The sequence below is a fragment of the Melozone crissalis genome, unplaced genomic scaffold, assembly GCF_028551555.1.
Source record: "Melozone crissalis strain CALT ecotype California unplaced genomic scaffold, PUWL_Pcris_2 ptg000002l_1, whole genome shotgun sequence".
Classification (NCBI taxonomy): domain Eukaryota; kingdom Metazoa; phylum Chordata; class Aves; order Passeriformes; family Passerellidae; genus Melozone; species Melozone crissalis.
Window position 1 is genome coordinate 23,620,784 of NW_026535780.1, and position 18,926 is coordinate 23,639,709.

Genomic DNA, 18,926 nt, shown 5'->3' on the forward strand with positions numbered 1-18,926 from the left:
AGCTGCAGAGCCCTCTGGAGAGCCAGAGAGTCTGAGCGTGTGTAGGCAAGCTTCATCCCCTCTGTGAGGGGTGGGTGAGCACATTAGACCTTATTTAGGAAGTCAAAATGGCACTCAAGGCTGTGCAATAAAGAAACAACATCTTTCTGTTAAAATTATTTTTACAACCTCTATTGTCGAGTTCAGACAAATAGACTTAACCAAGCCTTCTTAGCATATGAAACATTAGTATCTACAGTGTCTGAACCTATGTTTTAGATTTTATTTTCCAGACAAAAGAGTAATTTAAAATTATGCAAATGAGCTGCCAAAGCAAGGCATTATGCAGATTTGTGAGGCAGGCAGCAGAGTGTTAACCCTTGGTGCTGCAGCTTGCTGCAGAGGGAGCGCTGCTGCTTCAGCTCTGCGTGAATTCCTTCCAGCCCTTGTGCTCTTGAATTACAACGCTCCTGTGGCAGGGTCTGAGGTGTGAGGCTCGCCCCCTGCACACCCCCAGTGCCAAGTGGATTTAGGTGGATGGAAGAGCTGTGTTTGCTGCATTGTTCACCTCAGACTCCTGCCCAGTGAAATAAACAAGGGCCAGGAGACTTCTTCTCCTTTTTAATGCCTTTATTAAAAGTGATCAGCTCAGGATTGGGTGGCTCAACGGGTCTGCAGTCTCCGTCGTCTTCCCGGGCGACTCAGAGGAGGAGGATATGCGCAGCTCTGTCCACAAGAGGCAGAGCTGGGGGAATGTAGTCCTCGTGGGAGTCTTTAGGGCGTGATTCCCCGTCAGATGTTGCCCCACGAGCTCAGTCGGCCTGGTCTCACCGCCGGGGTCGTCTCTCTTGGTCAGGGCGAGAGGGTCCGAAGGTGTTCCACGTCTCTGCAGGCTCAGCATTCGGCTCCTCACGTCCAGACATCACTCCAGTCTCTCAATTCTTAGGTGGCTCGTTGTTTTGGGGTTTTCTCCGTACAGCGGGGGACCCATGCTGCATTGTGGTCTTGGAGTCACTTTGCATAGCCCCCCCCACCTTCTCAGGTCTCTTCTACTGTTCGGGAAGGTTCCCACCCTTCTGGGAAAGGTACAACTTGGCCTCGGGCGAGGCTCTGCTACAAAAGGAGCGATTAGCCACAACGACTCGTGATTACAATAACAAAACACGAAGAACTTCAGCAGCTACCCGGGTCTGGCTGCCTTTTTGTAACTTTTTCTCACAAAAAAAATATTACCCGAATTTTGTTCATAACACCCAGCACAAGCTGTACACAAACCTGGTCTGGGCATCTCAGAAAAGACAAGTCTCGTAACTGTCATCTGTGGTTTCATACGGGTTGTTTCCAGAATATTTGAAGTGACTGTCATGGGAGAAATATTAAATTGCTTTTCAAATGCCAGCACTGCAGTAACACTTTAAAAACAATTGACACTGTCAGCTATAAGTCCTCTAGCTTGCTGGCCTGGCTTGTATACACAAGATGCACTAGAAGCCTCGACTTTCTGTAGAGGAAGGCTATTAAAAGAACTCCATGTTGTGCTAATTTGTAGGTTCAATGGCTCATTATCCTACCCAGCTATAAAGGTGGTGAGAATAACTCTCAGTCAGGAACAGATGGGTTTTGATAGAAATCCAAGGTCTGATCTGCTCTGGAAGTTTGCCCTGGTCTCTGCAGCTGATGCCAACAGCTGACATAGCCACATTGGTGCAAGCACTAGTGCTGAGCAACAAATCCAGTATTTTATAGAGTAAAGTTTGGCAAATGGCAAGAGCAGGCAAATCCCCAACATGCACGAGGATGTAAGTGCAGCTGATCCCTCGTGGAGGTGCCTGATGATGGGTTAAAATAGTGGCAGCCAAGCCCAGGGAAAGAGAGAGAGAGTGTTCACATTGGGCAGTTTTGGAAGGCCTGGGTTTGTGCCTCAGTCATGCTCGTGTGGGATGCCATGCCCTGGGAATATTGGATTTGTTCAGCATCAGGCAGGGGTGGATCCTGGGGAGAGCAGGAGGGACTCTGGCTTCAGTATGGGAGGACTTGAATCCACATTTCCTCCTGCACTCCAGTTCATGGAATCATGCAATAGAATCATACAGTGCTAGTTATTCATGGCTCTCTGTGAGAGCTTACAGAGCAGTGCAGGTTTCAAGGAAAACACCAGAATATGTATTTCTGTAGTGGATTACTTCAGGAACCAACGTCTCAGTGCTGCTCCAGGACACAGAAGTAATCTGGGTTTCTTTCTTGCACCCTCTTACACCCAAACCCTTTAAAGTTTTCTCCACTCACCAAATTGCTCCCTCACTTTCTTTTTAGTTAAAGATGTCATTTTAAGCTGCCTGTCAGAAGCTGCCTGTCTCAACCAGCAATACTGAATAAACACTTCAATACATTCAAACCTGGACACTATTGGTGAGTTTACAGGCTTAAAACCTATGACCATTTTCAAACTGGATACACATGTGTGCACACAAAGGTTATCTCAGTTTAGCTACTTTGGTTTTGCTTGTCCTTAAGAGCATTTTTGACTCAAAAATGTGATGTGTCTCATGTATTTGGAAAGAGTTGTCCAAAGCACATGATCAACATCTGTTGGTTTTGATATGCCAGAGGAGCTATGTAAGAGATGCAGAGATCAGAGAATACATTGCTGCTGTGTATATTTGTTTTTAAACTTGAATTCTCTGTTTTGAATTTGGAGTTTATCTATTGCTCCGTTTTTCTATTTAAGCAATGGGCTGAAGGAAATTTAAAAAAAAAAAGCTTGAAACCCACTTACATTGGTTCATGTTTTGTTAGTTTTGGAGGAAAAGAATATAAGGATAGAAAGCTGAAAAGGATATAAATCAGACACTGCTGCTGTACTGCCAATGCCTGGCCAGCTTAAAAGAACTAAACTACTTTAAATAGGCAGAAACACTGTTTTATGATGGCAAACAACATAACTGAGCACTAAGACCTTGGAAGGAAGTTGCTACAAAACCTCTATGGTGCTCTGGAAAAGTTTTGCAGCACAGGCACCTATAAGAGAGTTGTCACCACCTGCCAGCCTGGCATTTCCTAAAAGCAGGGGTGTAAAATTGTAGCACACCTTGATTTATATAAATGCAGCACCAGGAAAGGCCTTACAGCTCATTTTAGGTCAGTGCAGCTTCAGGGGACTGTAAGCTGCTCCCAGAACCATCTCTGAAGACTCAACACTAAGGTCTTGTCCACAGTAACGCTGAAACTCTGACTTCTGTGTCCAGACAAGGTCTGCCCCGACTGCACTCATCTTAATTAGGTTCTTAGCAAAGATCTTTGCTTCTGTGAGCTCCAACCTTGCCCATGCTGAGATTTCAAGAAGGTAAACTGTAAGCTAGACTAGCCCTCTGCAGGCACAGCCACGGAGTCACTTTGCTTCTGCACTGACCTGCATGGTGGCTTTGCCAGCAGAGATTTCCTGCAGGCACATGCCAGCTCAGGTGGGTTCTCTGCATGGGGATGCTTCAGAAAGCTGAGGTGCATCAATCAAAAATGTTACAACTGCAGGTCCACAATGTCAGCCTGCACATGCTAAAACCCCGATTTCATACCAAGGAGTTGTAATTGTGATGAAATCTTAAGGATGGTATCTTAATCCTTATAACACTTGATTTCTTTTGTATGGCTACTTCATAGTTTAACCATTTAAGCCCATTTCTATGAGGAAACTGGTAGGTAAAAGATTGAGGAATCAGCAGGGACCAGGTTTTTCTTTCATCATGAAGTCATCTGTCAGTGCAGCTCATGACTGGAATTAAGACAGGCAATGTCTATCAGGGGTTGCTAAGGATTGCTTGTCTGCACACTTCCTTGGTAGCATTTTGCAAAAATGGGTGATGTGAGGTACAGTGATGGAGGAATGGCTGCTGTGAGCACAATGACCAGAGCTGTGAAATTTCTAGGCTGTGAAATTCCCTTTGTGTGGGAACCCCCTGAAGGTGTGTCACCAGCAAACTCCTGTCCTTCATTCTGCACTCCTCCCTGCCCACCTGGTGAAACATCTTGCTACAAGCCATTAGCACTCAAAAGGTGCACAAGGGGATTTCCTGCTCCTTCAAAGATAAGCAATAAATTAGGAGAAATAAGAAATACATGTTAAACCTGAGGACACTCCTTCAAAGAAAGATTCCTTTTATAACAACAGGGTTCATTCCACAACAAAGAAGGTACTCCAGAGAAGATGTGATGCTGATATGAAATACTGATACATGAAGTATGGCTCTTACAGGATCTTCCATTCTGGTCTATCTAGTTTGTTGACACATAAAAAAGATCCAGATCTTCAGTTTAACTTAAATAAAAATCTCTTAGGAAATGTTTTTTTACACGGCATATAATTAATGTATGGAATCAGCACAGTATGTTCCTGACAGGTATAGACTAGCTCTGTACTTGATGGTCTAGCAGCCTTTTGAGCTGTGTCCCTGTGAGATGCTGTGGGAGGGAGGGCTCAAAACACTGTGTAAGGCCAGGAGCTCAGCTGTTAATTTAAAGAAAAGCCTTTAGTTTCTGGATCAAGAAAACTGTAAGAGCTATAGTAACATCTGGAGCTTTCTTGGTTCAAAGAAGGTTTTTCTGCATTTCAGAAAGGATTATGTGCATGCACAGAAAGCAGTTCCAGTGGTGTTACTGGAGCAAGGTCTCATCCAAAAACTCAGATTCCTTGGTGACTCAGAAAGTAGCACCCACTTCACAGGCTTTTACAGTAGTGACATCCACACCTGAGGGAGTTCCCTGCACCTTCCTTATGGCAGGTAAGGAAAACGAGGAGCAAACAGACTCATCTGGATAGCTGATGATGGGAATAGCCATGTCCTAGCAGCACCCCTCTCCTTTGTCAGCTGCAGTGAAAATTTAGAGGGAAGTGGATGTGTTTGGAAGAGGTTTGAAGAGGTTGGAGCCCATCAAGGTGCCTGCTGACTGCAGCTGGGGAGCCTTCAGCTTTCCCTGCTCTGAAGGCAGAGCCAGCCCAGATGGGGTGGGGAGATGCAGGTTCCCCTTGTGCTGGGTGACTGAAGCAGGCACCCTTGCAGCTGTGCTGTCCATCCTGCCCCTCTGGTAGGCACAGCTGCCCCGAAGCAAGGATGTGCTCCTCCCATGAATCATCTCCTCAGCCACACCAGTTAATGTGTCACTACATCTCTTGCTGTCTGTGCTCACCACAGCCATGGGCCTAAGACTGGTGCAGAGCAGGCAGGACCTGGGCAGGTCTTGCTCAGATGCAGGACAGCTGAGTAGTGAGGAGAAACAGGAAAGGCAAGTCCAAAGGCTGGTGTGACACAAAGGAAAAGGTGATGCAGTAACACCAAGTGAGCAGGCACAGCCCTGTGCAGCCTACTGGTGTCCACTGGAGCCTCCCATCAGGACATGCTATGGCAGCACCATGGCTCCAGCTGGAAATGAGAAGGGGTCTTCCCCAAAGTATCCAGCACAGGCAGGACTGATAGAGGCAGGATTCTGGAGCACACCTAAGCCTTGCTCATCACCACAACATCCTTGTGCACAGGTCATTGCCTCTTCCAAAGCAGCAGCCCTCACAGACCTGAGCCTGGGAGGTGCAAAGCATCTGAGCCATCTCAGAGATCAGTGCTTCTGAAATCGGGTGTGATTGTTACGGTTCATCAAAGCTCAGGCTTAACTTTAAACTCCTCTGTCATACAAGTAGTTACTGTCTGACCCTGTCTCACACCCTAGCAGTGTTGCCAAAGGAGGAGGGAAAGAATTGAAATTTTACACCGTGGCATATGGAGTGATTCAGAATTCTTCTAAAATGGAGATGGTGAGAATGTTTTTGTCAGGTCTTTGATCCCTTTCAAAAATAGAACCCCCTGGATGCGATTAGAGAGGGCTCATGCTGTGAGCTGGAGTTTTTGTAATCACTGCTGACTGGAAGTGCCTGTCAATCTGATTTGTGCATTTTTCCAGTCTGTTTTATAATACAATCAAATTGCTGTTCCCACATTGTAAGACACACTTCACAAGTTTCTTGGGAGAGGACACCAAGCTCCAAGGCTAATTCATTTTTCCTCTCAAAAAAGAATTTTTCCATCTTGTCTTCTTACACTATTTAATTTTATAATTACTCACAGAGGCTAAAAATTGATTCAACAAGCCTTGGGTAATGTCCAGGTGTTCTCCAGATTGGAAACCAGCAACTGAAAAGAGAAAAAATACAGAAGAAAAGACAAATTTTTTTCAAAATTGAGGAACTTTTTATTTCACGGTGCTTAAGTGGTTAAACAACTCTTGTAGAGTGGCACATCAGGATGTATTTCCAGGTAGATGTTCACATCCCTGTAAGGGGCCCTAAACCACTGCAGAAACAAGATAACAGAAGCCCTTGGAATTTAGCCACCAGCCTTATTTACCTCTGCTCTGAGGATACTGTAGATAAAACCTCTGAGACCCTAGGATAGATTTACAGAAGAAAGCAAGGCTGGCACATCCTGTTTCACCATGCTTAGTGCCGTGAGGTAGGACCTGTAAGCTCACAGCTCATTCTTCTGGGCCACTGCTGTTGCTGCAGCTTGCCAAGGAGATCCTCACTGCAAACAAGAACTGCTCATCCCCCTTTAAAGCAGGGAAGAATGAAAAGGAAGGCAAAATAGGATTGGGGTTTTCTTGTCAGCACAAGAGCCCATGCCTTGTTCCATCTGTGTGGAGAAAAGCTGTCACAGAAATGATGGGAAGCTGGTGGTGGTACCTGGCTGCCAAAGGAAGACACTGCCTGGAGTGTACAGCTGATGTTGATGAATGGCATAAATTTAATTGGTAAATAATTTCTAATTCAAGCTGACTTTTTTTTTCTTCCTAGCAGAACAGACAAGAGTGGAAATGTTTCACATAATCACTGATTTCACTGAAGCTTTGACAGCATTATCAAGGGCTTTTCATATTTTTGGTTTTATATGAATCCCATAAAACATCCAAACACCAGGATGTAAACAAAAGACTTCAAGAAGCTTAGTTTTGATATTTCTGTTACATTCCAAATTTGGAATGAAAGTAGGTATGAAATAATCACCTCTCCCAGGAAAATGTGACATCTCACACAGCTCTGACCATTCTTGCATAAGTCTCAAGGATCTCTGCTGATGGACAAGTCTCCCCCTGCACTCAGTGATGCTGCAAAACGTCCAGCACACCTGCCACTAAGGGAATTCTCATTCACATCCTCCTGGATGCTCCGAGTCACCTTCCAGGCCAGCAGCACCAATTGCCAATACCATCTTTTGGGAGAGTACCTTCTGAAGCACACTGATGGAAAGGTAAAGGTCTGCTGTTACTGCTCAAATAACATGAACACATCTCTGACAAGTGGGAAGGCCTTACATTCATCTTTTAGAAGAGAAAACAAAAAACACACGCAAACTGTTTTCTTTTGAAGAGAACATGGATGTTGAAGAAATGAGAGAGTTCTTGTTAAAAGAGAGCTCTCTCATATTGCACTAGTGCCTTAGGCTGCAATGCAAGATGGAACTGAAAGTATGTATTCTGTTATCATCTGTTAAAGCCAGGTAGGGCAGTGCTCTTTGTCTTCCCCACCATCCTCCCTCCAGGGGGATAGCTTCTGTTAATGGGCCATTGAGTGCCACTGCATGACTGACAAAATCACATCATCCCATTGTGAGATGCTCTGCCTAGGGAGAAGAGCCAAGCATTCCTAACTGGATATAACCCGAGATTTAGAACACCACCTTCAGCCTTTTCCACAGGATTCCCAGAGGAAGACTGAACCGTCTGCACCACCACTGGACCTTCAGAGAACTGTACCCTGCTTCTGCAGAATCCCTGCTTCAACAGAACTGCATTTGTCACTCCAGGGGACTGCAGCCACCATTTAATCAGACTGCTACCAACACCCTGACCAACAGGGTGTCAGGTTATATTCTGACTCTGTCAGTAGTTTTTTTTTGGTTGGTTGGTTTTTTTGTACTACTGCATTTTGATTTTAATTTTCCTAATAAAGAACTGTTATTCCTATTCCCACATCTTTGCCTGAGACCAAATTAATTTCAAAATTATAATAATTTGCAGGGAGGGGGTTTACATTTTCCATTTCAAGGTAGACTCTTTCCTTAGCAGACACCTGTCTTTTCAAACTGAGACAACTAGCACATTGATTTCTACTCCTGCAGCAAAACTGTGTTTCTTCTGTAGAGGACTCTCCTGGACAGAAGCAGATGTCAGACTATTGGCTAACATAGAATGCAGATTTTGTAGCAAATAACTTTTTGTTTGCACTTAGGTGGACAAGATACCTACAATGGAAGAACAAGAGCCAGTAGATACATTACACACTGAACTCCACAGGCACCAGCGGCTCTTGGCACTTGCTCACAGATGTGGGTTTGTACCCGGGGTGTTGTACATGGCTGGCTAATACCACTTACCTTGTTCATACCTCTGAGGACTGGAAAGCACAAATAATGACCATTTTCAGCTGCTCCACAATTTACATCTCTTCTGGGTGCTCAGTTAGCTGAGATATTTGCACTAAATGGGAACAGTAGGAATATAGTAATGTTGGCTGAAAACAAAAGCTGAAACGAGGGGATTTTCAGAGCAGCTTTAGGGCCTGAAAACTGCTGCAGTCTTCCTCGTTTTGTTACAGAAAGGTGTTAAGGAGTCCTAGAAATTACTCTGGTGGTGACAGACAGAAAAAAAATCGATTTATCAGCAGGCTGCTCCCCTTAAGCATTGCAGCAGCTTTCAGATACTACCTTTGGGAAGAGGGACTGGCTTGATGGAGGGAGTGAGGAGCTCTCCCACAGCATCACTCCGCGTGCAGGGTGGCAAGCAGCTGCTGCAAGGCCAGCAGTCTGCACTGCCCCACCAGTGCAGGAGCAATGGCAGGGCTGGCAAGGCCAGGCCCTCGTGTGAATTAGCACCACTGGCATTCCACTGATGGGCTTCTGCTCTCCATGGCATGGTGCTGCAGGGTGTTTTAGTCAAGATCCCGTGTGCACATGGGACAAAGCATCTTTAGTAATGATGCTGGGTAGTGTGGTGCCCTGAAGTATGCTGGGGAAAGACCTGTCACTGCTTTAATTACATTCAAACAGGCACAGCTAGAGTGAATAATACCATGAGCAGGTGAGGAATTGATTAACCAGTTTGCTGCTAAAGGGAAGGGTACCCTCTTCCTTTTCTTCCACCTGGCCTGTTTAGAGCAGACCTTGTTAGGGAGAAGGACATTTATTCACTTAGGTGTAACAAAATATAGTCCTGCCTCTCAGATCCCCACCACTGTGTGCCAGTGGGAGAGCAGGAGTGGGAGAGAGCCCAGGATAATGCAGGAATGTTATTTAGTAGGAAGACATGTTAGGACAGCACTAGGAAAACAAGGAAAATAAAATTCTTTTTTTAAAAATGTTGACTAAGAGTCAGTGTGTCTGAGCAGCAGCTTGAGGAGTCAGTGCAAAATATTTGATTAATCATTTTAATTTGAATTGAAGGAATTCAACTGCTCCATTATGAGTTTCAAGTGGAGAAAGAATTCCTTGAGGAAAGATATAAAAAGCAGTTATTGATATAGCATAAGTATTTTTTCCTATGAAGGTTAAAGAGTGTTAAATATGTTAGTAAAACCAAAAGAATATCAAAGGATGTCTTGATTACATCAACAGTGTGTTGGCAATCCAGAAATACCATTCCACAGGTTCATACTGGAAGTCAATGCCACTCCTAGGAGCAGGAGGCTGATCTGGAGCCTGACACCTGGGTCTGCTCCAAGCCTTTCAGCAATACTTGGCTGGACCTAAGGGCACAGTTAGATGGCTAATTGCTTCTGTTCCATATGGAAATGAGAGGAGGAGGAAATGATCATTATTATCCACTTGAGCACATGCTTACCTGAGTGCAGTGTGTGGCTACAGTGCTCTGTATGCAATTGCACTCTCGTTAAACAACACCTGGATTTCTCCTGAGGGTTGGTCCAGACTCAGCTTCAAGTGATATCCTTATACCCCACTCAAGAAGGTGATTGGGGTGTTGGTAGATTCTGCCTGATACCTGTAAATCAGTGCTTCACACACTGTCAAAACCTGGTATTGAAAATATGTTTAACACACTCTGAATTGATCTGTTTTTACTGAACTTGATGTGCTCTTGCTCAAAAGAGACCAAGAGAAACTTTGAAGGAATGGTTAATTCAGGAATTGTGTTTGAAAGGGCAAAGAAGATAGCAGTGCTTCCAGCCCTGGGAGTTAGATTTTGGGGTTTTTGAGGTTTAGGGTTGGGTGTTTTGTTTGGTCAGGTTGTGGGGGGTGTTTTTTGAGGACATTTTTTAGGAGCTTTTTCTTGAGTTTCACATGGAGTATCTTCAAATCCATCTCTGTGGACTCCCCAGGAAATTCACTGGGCTCTGTGAATTCAGTGGTCTCAGAGTGGAGAGGTCCCTGGCTCTGTGCTGTGAACAAGGGGAGAGAGTTACACCTGACAGCAAGCAATGAAGGACATCTGCCAGATTCCATTCTGCTTTTACGTTTGAGGAACTTCCCAGCTTCATGGGTATCAGGAAAACCTTGACAGCCAGGGATGCCTAAGGAGCCAAACAATCTATACTGTGTTTGACTTGTCTGTGTTGAGCTGTTGTCTTTGAGGTCACTGTGGGAGCAGGTTCAAGACAACCTGTGAGACTGACAAGGGCTGGATCAGACATGGATACTGTAGTACATGTACTCCTTCATTCTCCTCCTCATGCCAGGTCAGAGCTGACTGTGCAGACTCCCTGGGACTGCAGCAGATACAAAACAGGAGGATTTCCTATTCCATTGATTAGTAAAGACAATTTCAAAGCAGCACTTGCAAGTTAGGCTCATTAGTGGACTCCCTTGCTTAACATCCCCAAACATGGTGCTTGGTCTTCATAGAAGTCAAAATTTACCTTGGCTGCACTGGGCAGGGACTTGTTAAAGCTGAAACCACAGTGGTGTTACCCTGCTGATTCTCCATGTCCCAGTAACATGCAGCATCCACATACCAGATGCCACCAGCAACTCCACATTGTATTTACAGCACCAGCTGACTTGCAGTGAAAGAGAAACACCAAGAATTCCTCTCTACCAGAAGGGGTACTGGAACTACCCCACCAGCAGCTGCAGTAACACACTGTGTGCCAGAAGTCCGTCCTTCCCCTAGGGAAATGGAGCTGAGTTGGTTCTTGAAATGACAGACAGCACACCCTCAAGGTGGAGTTGAGCTGTACTCAAAACAATTCTTATTCGTCCATCTACCTTCCAGGAAGTGTTTGGTGCTCCTTTCAAGTGGGGCCAGCTAGGCAGACCCACAGAAATGTGAGTGCCACTTCCTTGTGCTTGAGAATCACCAGCCCCACAGTGGCAACATTGTCCAAGTCACATGCACGAGGTTGCTTATTCCTCTAGTGTGGGCCCATAATTACCCCTCTGTGCCCAGAAGGGCAGGCAAGCTGTGCCACAGCTCACAGGAAATAATTACAGAGCAGCTCACCTTCCTGCAGTACAACTCTCTTCCTGATACGTCCCAGAGGCAGCAGCAGCAGGATTACTCACAGTGGGTGATGTTTCCCAGCCTGATCCTCATGCCCTGGCTCAGCCATCCATCCCATCCCACCCTCCTCTGAGGCTGCTCCAGCCCAGGACAGCACGTTGATGTTGATGCAGGGGAGCCGGGGAGGAAGTGGAGGACACAGCTGTGGCTGTGGGAAGCAGCCTATCAAGAAATGCTTGTTTAACACATGGCAGATCAGCCTGCCTCAGGAGTGAGCTGTTTCTGTAAATCAAATAGCTTCTCATGAGTAAGGAGCCCAGCCCTTTATTACAGTCACATATTTTCAGAAATCGCTGTAATTCAGGGATTTTTATTGTTAACAGTTTTTGGCTTTCATGTACCAGCCTGAGGTGGGATCTGACTCCTTAGAACTGTTAAGAGCATGGGTTTCTGTGTGCTGCCAGCACCCAAAGGGAGTGAAAGCCTGTCAAGGGATACCAGGCAACCCATCCTCATTTGCCAAAAGAGAGAGATCAGTCCTTCTTCTCTGAATGCTTTTGAGGGCCCCTTTCCTAAAAATGACACCAACAGACTGTAAGCTCTCTGGAGGCACTACTGGAAATGACCACATGTGTCTGAGAACTCTGAAATTAAATTTGTAATACTCAGCTGCTGTAATCTGCAAATAGTGTTAAGCGGTAGAAAGAGGCAGGAATCACCTTCCAAAGCTCTTTCCAAGTACATATGACCAAGAGAGTCACTTGTCAGCCAGAGCAGGTGCCCCCTTCTGCTCAGCCCCTAGGAAGTCACACTGAGGATTACGGCCACGCAGATCTTTATAGAAATTTCATAAAATATAAGATGAAACATAATTATTGTCTAGTCTAGCCACTCATCCATCTCTTATATGTGCAAAGTGAACAATTTGCAGCAGAAGACCAAAAGTTTAAAGTGTGTGGGAGTAACAAAAAACAGCAATAGAAGCATGAAAAAAAGCTCTTTACCAACATTGCTTAGTTGCTGCAGTAATGGAAAACAAGGCTACAAATTACTTTCAGAGCTCTATATTTGCATTGTTTTAAAAGCTACAGCCCTTTTTTCAGAGCATTACAAAAACATCCTGCCTGCAGATAGGCTTTTATGTTTTTTAAACACTGCTTGCAAACACAAGTGCAGGTATGTGGCTGGTGTGAGAGACCCCTTGGGGATGAGGAGCTCCACACCGGGGTGTTTTGGGAAGTCTCTATAAACCAGTGTTGTCATCCCTGGATTAATTAATTCCACAGTGGGCACAGTGTTTCATCCAACTGCAGGATTTCCTGGGAGGTTTTGGGACGCAGCGAGACAAGGCAAAGCACACTGCTCCCAAGGCAATGCAAGCCAACAGCACTGCTGGGTGCTGCCCTTCTGCCCGTGATGATGATGGGAAAGGGGGCAGTGGAGGAGAGCAGAGCTTGGCCAGCACCTGCTTGGTTGATTTGTGTCCACACACACCTGCTTATCCTGTGTATGGTATGTGATGATGTCCCCCCAGGGTTGTTTGGCCTGCAGGTCCCTCTGCTCAGTGCTCTGCTTGCAGCCCATGCTGATGCTCCCCTGCTCTGGGGACAGTCTCCCTGGATGAGCATGCCTGTGGGGAAAAGCTCACATCCCTTGGCATAAACATGCATCCCAAAGGAGCCAGCAACCCACTGCCTGCAGACCCTCCTCAATCTCCTGTGGGGCACATGGCAAATCCTCAACACCCCAGTTTCATGTACCAGGAAGGTTTATCTTCAAGTTATTTTTTGAGTTGTTGCTTTCCCTGCAGAAGTTTTGTTTTGATACACACCCTTGTGTTCAGCATCTTTGCTCTGCAGGGCACTTGTGGTCCCTACTCGTGTATCAGAAGGGAGACTGAGCTTGATTAGAGTGATCAGCTCAGTTCAAGTGATCTGCTCCAGACCTCATCTCTTCAGACTGGGCTTGGCAAACAAAACCCCCCCCAGGAAATGAAGGGTTCAGGCTCAGCAGGCAAGAGAGACCTCCTGAAGGACTCTTTCATGTAGAGCTGAAGAGAATAGAGCGTGTCAGAGTTTTAAAGACAAAGTAGTGCCATCAGAGGGGGGTGCAGGCTCCACACAGGAGGGACCCTTCACATGTTGTCAGCCTTTGAAATCCGCTTTTAAATAAAAGATTTGTCTTCAGACCAAAAAAGTGATGCCCTTTATGAGTAATAAAGCACAAAGCAATTTATTACTTTTTATGGATGAGGCTACCATTCAATATAAAATAATATAAAATATAAAAATATAAAATAATATGGCTCTTTTGATTTTTTGACAAGCCAAATTCATATTTCACCTTGGGAAAATAACACATCATCTGGCTTGCCACTGGGCAGATGCCTGAGAGACAAGGGTGTTGGTGCTGCTGAGCCTGGAATTAACTTTTGTGTCACAGGCCAGCCTCAGGGAGTATGTTTCATGTCTTGGCTCCAGCACTTGTCAGAGGTGATGGGATGGAAGCTGATGGTCAGGATCATTGGTGGGAATTTTGGGCAGGCACACTGAAGCAACACTGTGTGCAAAATTGCATGCAAGTTGTGCCCCCCAATGCCCATGAGGGCTCTGCAGCCCAGCCACTGCACATATGCCCTGCTGCCGTGTCCATCCCCGGCCTGTCCCTGCTGCCGTGTCCGTCCCCGGCCTGTCCCTGCCGTGTTTGTCCCTGCCATGTCCCTGCTGTGTCTGTCCCTGCCATGTCCCTGCCGTGTCTGTCCCTGCCATGTCCCTGCCGTGTCCATCCCCAGCCTGTCCCTGCCGTGTCCCTGCCGTGTCCATCCCCGGCCTGTCCCTGCCGTGTACATCCCCAGCCTGTCCCTGCTGCCGTGTCCATCCCCAGCCTGTCCCTGCTGCCGTGTCCAGCCCTGCCATGTCCCTGCCGTGCCCATCCCCGGCCTGTCCCTGCCGTGTACATCCCTGGCCTGTCCCTGCCGTGTCCATCCATAGCCTGTCCCTGCCGTGCCCATCCCCGGCCTGTCCTTGCCGTGCCCATCCCCGGCCTGTCCCTGCCGTGTCCATCCATAGCCTGTCCCTGCCGCCGTGTCCATCCCCGGCCTGTCCCTGCCGTGTCCAGCCCTGCCATGTCCCTGCCGCCGTGTCCATCCCCAGCCTGTCCCTGCCGTGTCCATCCCCAGCCTGTCCCTGCTGCCGTGTCCGTCCCCGGCCTGTCCCTGCCGTGTCTGTCCCTGCCATGTCCCTGCCGTGTCCATCCCCAGCCTGTCCCTGCCGTGTCTGTCCCTGCCATGTCCCTGCCGTGTCCATCCCCGGCCTGTCCCTGCCGTGTACATCCCCAGCCTGTCCCTGCTGCCGTGTCCATCCCCAGCCTGTCCCTGCCGTGTCTGTCCCTGCCATGTCCCTGCCGTGTCCATCCCCGGCCTGTCCCTGCCGTGTACATCCCCAGCCTGTCCCTGCTGCCGTGTCCATCCCCAGCCTGTCCCTGCCGTGCCCATCCCCGGCCTGTCCCTGCCGTGTCCATCCCGGGCCGGGCCGGCCGCTGCAGGCCCTGGGCTGAGCGCGGGCCCGGCCGTTGTTGCCATGGTGACGGCAGAACGGTGGCGGCCGGGCCCGCGGAGCCGTGAGGCAGCGCCGGGAGGCCGCGGCAACAACGGCAGCGCTGCCCCAGGCTCGGCAGCAGATGAAGCTCTCGGGGCACTCCAGATCGCTCTTGCCCTGACACACTTCCAGCCTGACAATGGCGCACTGTTACTTGCAGGAGGACAGCATGCAGAACCTGCGGCAAATCAACAGGCAGATGAGGCTGCTGGACCTGCGGCTGCAGCTGCTCCGGGACAGGCTGTGCACGGCCCGCATGAACCGCTGCGTCCTCTCCTGCTGCTCCCTGCCCAGCCCCTGCTTCCGGAGACGGTGCGTCGCTGTGAAAAACGACAGGTAAGAGAGAGCTGCCTGCTTTCCACTGACACTGGCTGCCTTTAGGGTAGGATGAAGGGAGGTCGGACATTGCTGTCGGGAGCAAAGGTTGGTACAGGTAACTAGGGTGGGAGCGAAATAGCCATTTTGGAGAAATAAATTGAAAGGGATACGGGAAAGTAAAGATCCACCTCTTGTTTTAATTCCAGAACGAAAAGACTTGGCATGATGCTGAACTCGTGCAGTGGTCAGAACTTGGCTTTGATCGATGTGAAGGGTTTTGACCCCAAAGACATCACGGTGACGGTGAAGGACGGGAAGGTGACGGTGTCAGCGGAGCGCAAGATGGAGTGCAACACCCCCCTGGCAAAGACCAGTAACTACAAAAGGTTCGTGAAGGAATTCTGCCTGCCGCCAGGGGTGTGTGACCAGGAGGTGACATACTCCGTGGAATCCAAGTGCCTCCCACCACCCAAGTGCTGCCCACCACCCAAGTGCTACCCTTACCTCTGCCCTTAATGAGCTGCAGCAGGAAACCAAACCAGCCGGGCCATTCCTTTGCATCAAGCCTTCTCTTCATGACATTTGGATCTGTGTCAGAGCTTCTCTTACTTCTTCCATTAAAGAAAGCAGCATACTGAGCAGGTTGTGTGAGCCTCATTTTGAAGGGGTTTGGTGGGCAAAAAGGGGAGTGCCATCAGGAAAACACAGATGTTTTTGGGCATACATGACCGGTCACTTGCTGGGTACTGAAGGCAGGGCTAGAGGTGGTGGATTCAGGGCATACAATCTCATGGATTTTAAAGGCTGAGAGGCACCACTTCTGATCAGTCACATTTCTGTAAGGACACTTCTCTCAATCCAACCTCTTCCATTTGAGCCCTTGGGTATTTCTAGGAGGAAAATCTTGAAACACCTTGAGGGGTGGAGCTTTCTCCCCAAAAGATCAAGCCGTACCTTTTGTTCCCTTGGCTTGGTTCTTGCGCAGAGTGCCTGGTTGGGAAAAGCTGTGGAAGGACAGAGAGCTTTTTCTTAGAAGAGTTGGGATTAGGGTAGAACTCAACACCTGAGGAGGGAATGACACCATTTCCTGCTGAATCAATGGCTCCAAAATAATAAGAAAACATTTTTCATGTTGGGAGAGGGGGAGAATTGTCATATAATTGCTTGAAGGTGATTTTAATTTTGCTGCCCTAGGTTCAGCACTTGGGTATGCACTCCTGTGGGAAGTAGCATTACTTCCCACTGCAGAAAGGAGTGTAACAGAACATACCTGCATTTACCAGCCACCTGGGCCAGCATCTCCCCAGTGAGCACCACCTGCTTCAGGCTTCATGAGCCCCTGGGGCTGGAGGGAGGAAGGCTGCCTCCTCTTCATGTCATGCACTCCCCTGCAGCAGACTTTCCTAACAGGGAGCTCAATGTTTTAGGCTGTGCTGGCACAGAATCTGCTGTTCCCTAACCTGCCAGGGGAGAGGGTGAGCACCTGTGGGCTGCTGCTGTGCAGGTGTGCTGCCCAGCTGAAACTCTTCAGAGTGGAGTGCTGTCCCTGCCATTAGCCTGCTTGAGAAATGCAGTTGGTGGCTGTCACCTATGGGGACCCTGACTCCTAAAGGACCCTCACACCAACTGGATCAATGTGTCTCAGTGCATCCAAGGGGTCCCCAGTGCCAAAAGCACCCACTCACTGCTGCAGCAGGGAATATTCCCCTGGAAACACTCACACCTGAAGAAAACAAAGCCAGTGGTTTATGTACAGCCTGCAAACAGACAGGCTCACTTTCACAGCTGACTTTCACCTCATGAGGGTGGTGAATCACAGGGGATGGGTTACAGAGCCCTGAGTCCATGGCTGGGGGAGGCCCTTGGCTCCATCACCACCTGCTCCTGTCCTCTGGGTGGGAGGGAGCTCCTTCAGTCAGACATGTTACACGCAGATCAGCTGAGGATCAGTTTAGCTTGGCTATAAACAGCTTGGTGATTTAACTGTGGTGCAAGAAATTAACTGCTTCTGGGATACTTTCAGCATCCAGCTACCACTTGAAATAACATGTGTTAATAAATGTTAAACTTTATAGGCTTAGTGTATAGCTGGGTCAATATAGAACCACACAACCATGGAATAGTTTTGGAAGGTGACTTTGTCTAATGCCCCTACCATGACCAGGAACATCTTCCAGGCTGCTCAAGTACCCATCCAACCTGGGCTCTGGGCAACCTGTTACAGTGTCTAACCCCCATCATAATAAAAATAAAATGTTCCTTATATCACATTTAAATCTAATCTTTTTCCATTTAAAACTGCTTCTCCAGTCACTACAGGCCTTGGTGTCAAGTGTCTCTTCATCATTCTTACAGACATTCCTAATATACTGAAAGGGTGCCCATGCACAGGTAGTTTGATCCTGCTGGTGTTGGCCAAGGATGGTTAAACCTAAGCCACCCCTCTCACCTGGGAGGCTGCAAGGGAGCCTCCAGTGAGAGCACACAGCAGGGATAGGGACTGGGGATGGACTGGGAAAGACCAGCTTCCTACAAAGCAACCCACCAAGTAATAAAACCAAAACCCCTTTGTGACAGGACTTTTGCCCTTTGTAATGATTTCTACAGAAGCTGTCTAAGCATGCAGAAGGGAAACATATTTCAACACCTCCCCTCTACCCGTGACTTGCAGAACACATCGAGTCCCACAGCAATCACAGGGCTGGCTACGGCTGCTCTTATCCTTATTGCTCATCCTTTAACACATGCTCTTCACACGCTGTTCCTGAATTAGGCTCCTCGTGCTCCTGAAACTAAATTTCACTCTTGAGCACTTATTGACAGATATGACTTTCTGAGGAAAATTCTGAATTCATATTACATCCTGTGAGTTGCTAGTCTAGGCTAGTAGGAGCATCTTGGAGACCTTTCTGTAATAGAAGCAAATCACTGAAATAGTCCCTTGGTTTTGTTAATACCTACATGCTGTTAACAATTTGGAACTTAGCCCAAAATCTATAATAAACATATACTGAGAGTTTTCAAGGAGAGAATACCTTTGGAAAGCCAATATTAACCCAGCAAGCTGTATCATCTCCCATAAAAAAAATCATTTACCACTAGGTGGCAGATACTATTTTTCAAAATTTACCACCATGCAACTCTTCTATTCAAAGCAAACACACTGAGGGTGGTGTCACAAAGCAATAAGGCTGGCAGACACTGGAGCTGGTGGTTTTTTCTGTAACACTAATAACAAGTGAAGAGGAGGACAAGAGATAGAGCTGTTTTGTGATCCTGGGTGTGCAAGAGCTCTCAGGACAGACCACCTGTTGACAGACCACCATCACATTAGGTTTCTACTCTGGATTGTATTGACCTTTGATCCTGCAGCTCTCCCCCATGGAGCTAAGGCTCCTGTTTAAGGCCACTTTCATTTCCTTCAGCATCCTGTCTGCCACAGTTATCAGCCCAACAGGGGCTTCAGTGGTTCATGTATTTTTCAGTATGTTGTTGCAACAAATTATTTTTGGGGCCAATCTTGACCATCCTCACGCAGCA

General features: G+C 47.5%; 1 protein-coding gene across 1 annotated transcript; it reads left to right on the forward strand.

The window, feature by feature from the left end:
* The first annotated feature begins 15,068 nt into the window (after window positions 1–15,068).
* Window positions 15,069–16,025, forward strand: ODF1 (outer dense fiber of sperm tails 1). The gene is made up of 2 exons (XM_054295703.1): window positions 15,069–15,404; window positions 15,593–16,025. The coding sequence occupies exons 1-2, from the start codon at window positions 15,208–15,210 to the stop codon at window positions 15,900–15,902; spliced, it is 507 nt and encodes a 168-aa protein (XP_054151678.1). The 5' UTR covers window positions 15,069–15,207; the 3' UTR covers window positions 15,903–16,025.
* The last annotated feature ends 2,901 nt before the right edge of the window (window positions 16,026–18,926 follow it).